Below are 10357 nucleotides of genomic sequence, written 5' to 3' on the forward strand. Positions count from 1 at the left end.
ATGTGAATTGGATGCATGCTAGACGGATTTTTTCTCTATAGGAATTTACCTTTCTGTTGAAGCATAGTCCAGTCAAAGGCTTTGCCGACCCCAACTAGTTTGGGACAAAGGCTTTGTTGAGTTGAGTTGAGTTGAAGCATAGTCCAGTCAACAGAAAAAGTGGTTGATGCATTGAATAGATAGGCCACCTTATTAGTCACCTTGAAGTTGTGGGCTTCGAATATTGGAACAAACTATGTGCTGAAGACAAAGATTTCAAAGGCTCTTGGGCTAGGTGTCAGATGGAGCAACAAGCAAAATTGCACTTTCAAGATTGAGGTGGAACATCTTAGATCCCATATTCTAATTTTTAGTGTCCTTTGGGTGACTCTTAAGACTCTTAAGTTATAAGAGGTGTATCACAATCTTTTCCCACCAATATCACTTTATTTTTTGAAGTTGTAGGTGTTTAAAACGGGGACCACATGTCTATTAGGAAACTCTTAAGTTATAGGGGCATTTAAGTCATTTTATCAATCGCCTAAGTTATTAAGTGACCACAAGGGCTCACATTGCAACATAAGGGAGTCCTATTTGTGGGACTTGAAATATGTTACTTTCCACGATGAGTTAGGACTTGTATTGAGTTTTAAGAGTCCTAATTTACTTTTAGGCTATAGCAAAGAGAGTCAGTTAGTAGTTTAAAATATAATAGGGGTCAAAATAGACTACGAGTTATTTTCATTAAAGATTAGGAGTCCTTTTTTTATATGGCTTGCATAGCCTGTAAATATGAAAGGCCTATTGGCCCTAAAACAATTGATTATGAATGAAATTTTCTTATATTGATTGAGTGTGATGCCTTTTTTGAAGTGTAGTTTTTCTATCCCTAAACTCTTATTTTTCTTTCTTCCTTTCTCTCTTTTGTCCCCTCACATCCCTCACCTCTTCCTATCCTTCTCCCTTCTCACATTTTTTCATTTCTCTCGTCTCGTCATAGAAAAGTAATCTACGAACTCCGAATTCAGATCAAAGACGGTTCACTTCAAGGGGAATTGATTATGCATCCCAATGTGTCCATTGAGAGAGCTAATAAACGAGGAACTGAAAACACGCGGCTCAGGAAAGCACTTTAGACGCGATAAGAGCATTGCCCTTTTAGAGGTGGGATATTGTTCTGGTTGAAAAGAACATGGGAAGGTTTGTGCAGATGTTTCATGTCCATTTACTAAAGGTCGAGCCCAAAATACTAGTCTTTAGAGGTGTAAAGAGTCTTTACACCTCTACATGTCTTAGAAGTCATATGCGAAAATCTATCCATGGACTTTGTGTTGGGTCTTTCGAAAACTCTATGAGGTGTGGATTTTTTGTTTGTGGTGGGCAACATGTTTTCAAGATGGCCCATTTCATTCCATGCAAGAAGATGATGTGAGCCATGTGAGTAACCTATTCTTCTAAGAAGTTGATAGATTACATGGGATGTCGATGAGTATACTTTCATATTGTGACACCAAGTTCCTTATTCACTTCTGGAGGTTATTGTGGAGAAGATTTGACACATCTTAATAGTACAATAGTGCATATCATCCACAAACGAAATGACAAATTGAAGTTATCAATAAAACACTCAAGAGCCTCATGAGGGGCCTTGCTAGTGATAAGCCTAAGCAGTGAGAATTTTAGCTTGCTCAATCAGAGCTTACTTTCAACAAGAACATGAGCATGCCTGCATGGAAGTCTCATTTCGAGATCGTTTATGGTGACGTGCCGAGATATACACTAGACTTGGTGGAGTTGTCAAAGCTTCTAAGTATGAGCATCGCAAAAAAGAACATGGCTGATAGAATCAAAGTTGTACGTGCAGAGGTCAATAAACAACTTGAAGAATCTAGCATCAAATATATGGTACATATTACAAACTGAATAACCGAAAGTCTTGATCTTTTCAGATAATCAAGAAAATCAATAACAATGCCTATGTCGTTGAACTTCCTAAAGGCTGGTCATTTGTCCAACATTCAAGTTGTTGACTGTGTTCGAGTACCATCCACCAGAAGAACCAACTTATCAATAGGTTTACTAGAGGTCAAGTTTTTTTCAAATGGGGGAGACTGATGTAGAACAGGTAGCAGAACAATTCCTAAACGGTCAAGACCAAGAGAAGGCAATCAGAGGATCAAAGTGTCAAAAACCACAACTGTTCATCCGATCGTCGAATCGGGGCTTATGAATACTCATTGGAATAATCTCGGCAAGCACTATAGGAGCCGAACTGACAGTTAAGGTCCCAAAAGATCACGAAAAACGGATCGTTTTGAGAGTCAAATTTAAGTTGTTACATCCAACTCACTTTTTTTAGTAAAATTTTTAGGGATTTGCTAGCGTCCATCGCATAGTGTCCATCACAGATGGTCTGTTGCACGTCAGACCAGCCACACAGGCTCACTTTACAGCAGCTTTTGTCTTCATTCATGATGTGGCTGATCTGACATACAACAGACCATCTGCGATGGACGCTAGAAAATCCCAAATGTTTATCTAGTCAAATTTGAGGCTTTTGAGTCCAATTTTATTTAAGTCATGTTTAAGGAATTAAGAACAAAAAATAAGTTTGAAGTGTGTTAAGCTATTCTTTCTAGTTTTCGTAATTTGACTATTTCAGGCAAGTTAAGGTTTTGAGACTTTGGGACTCAAATGTATTGCATTGTAACAAGAATGGAGTCAGTTTTCCTAGATTTATAGTTCGATTATGCGCTAAAATTTCCCTTGTCGGTTCAAGGTTTTCCTTGAGATTCAAGACATGATCTACTTCGACAAGACTTAGACTGAAATTTTGAAATTTGACACTTGAGACAACCTTTTGTCGCGATCTTTCAAGATCTGAACCAACGGAGTTGGTTCCGCTCCTCGTAGTACTCATTTAGATAATTCCAACGAGTAGTCATAACTCATAAGCTCTGATCCGATAATCGGATCAAAGTTATGGCCGTTTGAAGTTTTAATGCTTTGACTTCTTTTGATTTGGCAATTTAGGAATTGCATCGCAACCTGCTCTCTTTCACCTACCCATACCGCACTCAATGCCAACATAATTTAGGCATCTACATGCCATTTTATCCAAGATGTAGAACCAATAACTTCTCTATAAATGATTTCAAATTGTACACAATAACTTCTCTTTAAAAGATTTAAATTGTATACAATAACTTATCTATAAAAAAATTAAATTGTACCATAGAAACTCGGTCATGAGTTTATATCGATGGCCTTCATACAGTCCATAAATTAAAAATCAAGATCAAAAGGAATAGTGATGATAAAGAATGATTTCGTAACCTTTTTCCCCATTGCACAGACAATCATTATATAAAGAACTAGGACTGTGAGGCTTACTTTGAATTGCTTGACGGTATGCTTGAACTAAAGCCCTAGCCATTATTCCAGAGCCCATTATAATCAAGTTGGCAAGAATCTTTGCAGCCTGAGCCAAAAAGAAACATAGATCATCTACGCAACCAAATATTCTTTGAAGAATAAATGTTGTCAAGGCAGAGTTCATGAAAATAAGAAAGAATAAACAAAGATGTGATGAAGGGAAAAACAAGAAACAAATATGTAATGAAGGGAAAAAGCAAACAAACACATTTCATAATAAATTATTTATTGAATAATTACTAACTCGTGTAGCCCAGGCCTAGTCTACAAATAGTGCATATAGGCGAGTTCAAACCCCCAATCAAATCATAAATGGAAATAACATAAGGTACATAATAGGAGTTTTATGCTTTAGCAAGCAACATTTTCATTTTTTTGTCTTAGATATTGGTTGCTTGTAAAAAAAAGATTTAAATATTGGTTCCTAGTTATTTGAAGATGACATTATGATAGTTGTATATTGATTGTAGGAATGATATATGTACACAAGGTTTGTACAAATATGGTATTATTGATATAATAACAAAGGACGAAAGTTGTAGAAGGATAACTAATAAGAACAAGTGATCATTGCCCCACTTGACTACTAGGATTGAATCCTGGCCGTAAACCACATTCCCACACTGGATGCATGACGTCAAAACCGTTGATCAGGAAGCACCCTAAACGATGCCTTACAAATCAAAGAGTTGGTATCATCTGATCAATGGTGGGACCAATAAAAAGATCTTGTCATTGTTCAACTAATCAACAAAACCATTTGGCAGTTGTAGGGCCACAGTGATCAATAGAAATATAATATATAATATACACATATAAGATTGCTAACAAGAGGAGATAGTGATCAGTGCCTTCTCGATTGCTGGACTATTCTTGCTTGTGTGCTTTCCCGATGGCGATCGGTAATAGTTGCGCTTGGTAAAACATATCTGCATGCTTACTACCTGGTTGCTATTTTTCCTATAATGCCTTCGGTTGCTGTCATGTTCTGATTCATACTATCCACTAGTAGAGTTATATACTTATATGTAATTTTTCCTATTCCTTGGAAGGGTGGAACAAACCTTTTGTTTTGTTCGATCTATTTCTTTATCTCCCCATGAATCGTATGCTTGTAACAATAAGGACAGAATTTCTTTCTAGTCGATTCTTTTAAGTAATATATCTGGAAATGCTAGGTGTATTGCGTCGATTCTTTTGAGAAATATATTTGGAAATGCCCCACGATTCTTAATTTTACCTCCTTGCTTTCTTACTATCCCCAATGTCCGCTTTTCCTCCAAGGTTTATCCAAGAAGAATCCCGAGCTGTTTTATATGAGCTAGACATTACATTTGAAGGCTGACTGGCAACAGAAAGAGAGGCTGCTTCCCTTTAATTAATAGTTGGAAGGCCTCGACACCCTCCTGCACTCATAAAGACGCAAGTAGAGACAGCGATCCCTCGTCTCCCAGCTACAACACGGATCTACTGATGAACAGTGTACTCACACACTTAAGTTCTTGGTAGCATATGCTTGTTCTCCATCTTGCATGTCCTAATTCCATCCACTTCATCTTGTCATGACGTCATCTTAATGTCAGGAATTGCCGTCGAATTCCAAAGCTATTTGCAACTGATAACCTCCTTTAGCTGCTGAATGGAGTTTATGATCTACTTCAGCAGGACCGATTCTCTTATCTGAGAGGCCAGCCTTGGTTTCTAACTAGATTGGAATGATTTATTAGTTCTTAATTTATCAATGATCGAAGAAAGCCATTCAAAAAAATCAATGATTGACGAAATGAATTGGAAACCTATTCCAAGTCTTCAATGAAATGAGTGGACTGGATTGAATCAACGGTATATAGATCCCAATACAATAGAGAGTATGGTAGAAAGAACTAGATACACCTTTCCACCATCTATTTATGAAGCTATGAGATTGATATCGATCAGTCTACAATATGTATCTAAATATGTTCATAGGTAAATTACATATATGTACATGTATACGACAAAGTGACTGTCTTTCACCTCTATGCCCCAAGTGAAAAGAGATGAATGAATGGAGGAGAATGTCCTCGACGGTGAATTGTATTCGTTTAGCTAAGGGTACAGCGCTTTAGTGGACTAGCTGGCATCTGTGATTTGCCAATTTGCATCACGAGTCCAAGCTGGAGTAACTGACTGACCGGAAGAGAGTAACTAGCTGAGCAGAGCAACTTGAGATCCTAATACAAAAAGCTACTAACTCCAGTTATAACCTCGAACTACAGCTTGAGCTCGCCCTAGGTGGCACCACGGATATCATAAGTAACCATGATTTGTCATGTCATATGGTAGTCATCATCAATCCCCCTTTTTATGATCTGTTTATTTAGGGAACCTTTTTGGGGGTGGGAGTGAGAGAAAGAAAGGACGAGGGGTGTTGTTCTTTGGAAAAGCCCGGTTCTCTGTCTTCAATCTTCCATTCCTCAATCCATTTATTTGTTCGTTCATATATCTCCCCACCAATAGATAGAGAAAAACGGGAATACCCAAACCACGACAGAGGAGCAGAAAGAGCCAGAGACCAAGTGGAGGGGGCAACATCAAGGCAAGCCTACCAAAGAATCGCCTTCAGCCATTCCGATGAAGAGTAGAATAGAAACAAGAAAAACCACAGGCATGCGAACTGTGGGAAACAAACCAGCAATGAAATTAGCACTATTTCCCTGGCTCCTCAAGGAGGATTTCATCTCAATCTCCATCGCCTGTATTGTGCAGCAATAGCATAAAGGACTTTCTATAGTTATGAGAACAAAAATGGGAGCAAGTAAGACGGGATGACATTAAGCAAGAGGAAATAATTGCGAGAATTTAAAAAATAAAGTGATATTTTCATTTACCGCGATAATATCATGATATTTTTCATTTAAGTGATTTTAAATTGGCGTGGATCCAATAGTGTCGCCCTTGCAACCAGTTTCTACAAGGGCGCCGGTCAGTTTAGAATCCCTCTTTTCATTTTATATTTTTTCAAATTTTATTTATTTTAAATAATTTTATTTTAATTGTTTTTTCTAGATATAAACTAGAAATATATATATATATATATATATATATATATATATATATAGAGAGAGAGAGAGAGAGGGGGGGGAAAAGGATTGTGCGCTCGAGCGCACCTACGCTTAGGTGCGCTTGAGTGCCAAATCACATGGGTCCCACATTTTTTGTGCTGATCCAAACCATTCATTTGCAAGGCTCCATCGTAGATAGGGTGTGTACCAAAAATCAGGTCCATTGAATCATCCTAACCCCTCCAAAAGTGGAGGGCAAAGATGGGCAGATTTGTGGACAGACAGAGTCTGTCCATTTTGACCTCCACAAATGGATGGTTTAGGATGATCCTATGGAGCTATTTTTTGGACATACCCCATCTATGTAAGGGCCTTTCAAATGAATGCTTTAGATCATCCTAACAAAATGGGCCCACATGAGTTTGGGGCACTCGAGAACACCTAGGTGCGCTCGAGCGCACAATCCTTTTCCTCATATATATATATACATCCTGGGATTAATTCCGAGAATGATATTTGTGACATAGATCTCTGTCAAATTTGTCCTAAAAATTAGATCTCTGAAGAAAATAACTAAGGCTTAAACAATATTAGTTGGGCTCATTGTGGTCATGTATTGAGAACGAGAGCTGAACTCTATGAGTTTTGAGTTTGCTTCCGGGGGCTTCGTCAAAATAATGACCTTCAAGCTAGGGTTTTCTCGAGATATATATATATATATATATATATATATATATATATATATATATATAGGTTGTTTTGGGGGGCAAGAGTTGAATGATTGTTTGAAGCCGCTAACAATGAGGTTTTAGTTTGGAAATTCTACACAAGCATTTTAAGTAGAGCTATTTAAAAAAGGGTTCCAAGTTTTGAGGTTTGACAACTTCAATATATGGTGGTCTCTTTCAATAACTGAATTTAAATATCTTAAATGGAAATTTTACCACAAGATGTACAAAAAGGGGTTTGGGGGCTAGGGTCCTGAATTGTCAATTTGTGTTAGGGTTAGAATTAGGGTTGGCTGGATATGAATCAAAAGCACTTAAATTCTCGATGTTTTGTACGAACAATTTACCACTGGTTTGGAAAAGCGTATTGAATTACATGTTATTTATAGATCCATAGATGTGCTTAAAATAAAATTATGTTGTTGAGTTATAACTCTATTTGTTTAGAGAGATGAGGTTGAATCTTACAATAATCCCTTTTTGTTTTCTCGATAGCATCAATTTTCGAGTGGTAGAGGATGCCCCACCTCACCTTATAATGGATGTAAGAGGCTATAGTCCCTATGTTAGCATGCTTCGATTTACCTCAACCAACTTATTATAGCCCCTTCACCCACCAAAAAAAGGAATTAAAAAGAAAAAAGAAAGGGCGCACACACACATTTATCAATTAGTACTATGTTTTAAGTCATATATTATCAAATGATGGGATCTATACTCTACAACAATGTATGTTGGCCAATTCATCCCATTGGCCATTAAAGCAACTAGGACTCAAAGTTGAAATTTGAAGCCCTCCCAGATTTGTGCCCTAGAATTGCTAATATTCAATGTTCTAGCCATTTATCCAATGAACTTTTTATATTATTAGATATTTGTGAAAATTTTGTGCATTAATTTTGGTCACTGCCCTATTTGCCGTTATTTTTGAATAGCTAGAAAAAGATTGGGCTGAGTGGTTTTCGGGGAGGGATCCATGGAGGAAGTTAGATTGGCACAGCAGGATATCTTCTGGGATTTCCCATCTTTGCTTCTTATAATCGATTATCCGCAATCTCAACCGCTCGTTGGTTTCAAAGATGCAAGCAAAAACAGACAGAAATGGTAATTATTTAACCGGACGATCGTGGAAACATCTTAATTGGGTGTATGGACATCTATGCACCGGGTTTTGGTGTATAGCTCTTAGTGTGCACCATGGTACTAAACAAGTTGACTCAACTCGCAAATAGAATGAGTTATAAACTTCCCAACAACTCGCCATTGCCGTATTCTAAAATTAATCTGCCTCCCCCCCGCCCTTTCTCTTTCATCTTTTGGTAGTTTTTAAACGGAACCATCTTTTTAAACTCTGGCGACGATGACTCTCCGCTTCGAAGCTCCAACCAAACTTCGATTTTTCCTCCTATCTCTCTATGTCCCCACAGTCTCTTACCCTTTCATAATTATCTATTTCCATGTTCTTCCTTTTCATCTCTTTTCTATTATTCCAAGATGGCAGAAAAATCTAGTCGACCATAGAGCTCCTCCGGCGCCAGCGACTGTACTGGAAACTGGAGGTACCTCGCATAGAGGTAGAGGAGGATCGTCCTCACAAAGAGGAAGCAGAGAACGTCATCCGAGTGAAATGTGCAGTGGAGGTACCTCGCATAGAGAAGGAGGATCGTCCTCACAAAAATGAGGTAGAGAACGTCATCCTAGTGAAATGCAGAATGATCCAACATCGGAAATTGAAGGTACCTCGGGAGGAGGCAGAGAACGGATTATTTACTTCAGGGAGTTAGGTCACTGCATTATATGCTATAGTGGTCGCCAAAGAGGTGTTCCTAAAGGAGTGCTTATATGATTCAACCTCACCTCTCTAAATAAATAGGGTCCTAACTTAACAACATAATTTTATTATGAGCATATCTATATATCTATGGATCTATAGATAACCTATAATTCAATATGCTTATCCAAACCGGTGGATAAAATGTCCGTACAAAACATCGAAAATTTAAGAGCTTTTGATTCATATCCAGCAAACACCAGTTCCAAGCCCAACACCAATTGAACAATTCAGGACCCTAGCCCCAAAACCCCTTTCTATATATCTTCAAATGAAATTAAATATAAGATATCTAAATACAGTAAGTGAAAGAGAGAGCCATATATTAAAATTGTCAAAACTCAAAACTTAGAAACCTTTTTTTAGAAATAACTACTTAAAATGGTCATCTGGAATTCCCCGAATTAAAACCTCATTATCACCAGCTTCAAACAAATATTCTACTCTTACCCACAAAACTACCTAGACATACGCAAACTCACTCATTAGGGGCTGTTTGAAAGCCATGGTAGTCCTCTGCACTCTTAGTTTCACTTCTCTTTAGAATCCTGCATTTAAAGTAAGAAATCTCTCTCCCATCCTGAGATTTCTAAAACCTGGAAACACGGAACGATGTCCTAAGGTGAGAAATCAGAAAACGACAGACGATCTCCTTCTTCTCTTGTCTCCCATATAGGATTTTGAAGAAATCCAAGATTCTAAAATCCGTGTATCCAAACGGCCATAGAGTTCAACTCTCGTTCTCAATCCTTGACCAAAATGAGCCCAAAGCTCTTCCTAGCCTAATCATAACGCCATACCTCTCACCAAACCAAAGAGCATACAGAAAATCTACATAAAATAAACTAAAATCGAAAGAGGATGACTTGAAAAATCAAAATATCAGATGTATCAAAGGTAAACCATTTTAGCAAAGAGAAGATCTGATTTGAAAGATCGTACCATTTTTTAAAGATCCTATACGAGTTCTAGTCTTCTGCAGATTAACCCTGAGCCCTCCCACCGGGCGATGAAAGCTTTTTCCCGTCCAAGAATTTATACTGGACCAACAAAAAGAGAAAGTGGGACCCACAGTATTTGCTTTATCCATCATGTAATTTCTCGAGATTTTATAGGGTGTGTGGCCGTATAGTCCAGTATTTTGCATAAAAGGACTTGTAGAACCCACTCCATGGGATGATCCCAACCATCTATTTGTTTTGCTAAACAGGTTATACGCCAGAAATCTTTACATGAGGATGATCCTAACCCTCCGATCTAAAGAGGAAGACTGCAGAGTATGAAAACATCAATGTTAGGGTTAGGATCATCATATGTGACTCCTTAGCCCAAACAAAAAA

The 10357-nt window shown here is 37.8% G+C and overlaps 1 protein-coding gene across 1 annotated transcript in view; it reads right to left on the reverse strand.

Annotated features, from left to right (window-relative positions):
• The window catches only part of LOC143861101 (mitochondrial import inner membrane translocase subunit PAM16 like 2-like), a 29718-nt gene extending 19628 nt beyond the window's left edge, over positions 1-10090 (reverse strand). The window contains exons 1-2 of the mRNA XM_077371997.1: positions 9960-10090; positions 3373-3460 (exon numbers count right to left, since the gene is read on the reverse strand). Coding sequence (XP_077228112.1) covers positions 3373-3460; positions 9960-9962 — 91 coding nt within the window. The 5' untranslated portion in view covers positions 9963-10090. The remainder of the gene's footprint in view (positions 1-3372; positions 3461-9959) is intronic.
• Between the last annotated feature and the right edge of the window lie 267 nt (positions 10091-10357).

The sequence above is a fragment of the Tasmannia lanceolata genome, unplaced genomic scaffold (assembly GCF_043159265.1).
Source record: "Tasmannia lanceolata isolate RefF3 unplaced genomic scaffold, GAP_Taslan_0.1 ptg000037l, whole genome shotgun sequence".
NCBI classification, from domain to species: domain Eukaryota; kingdom Viridiplantae; phylum Streptophyta; class Magnoliopsida; order Canellales; family Winteraceae; genus Tasmannia; species Tasmannia lanceolata.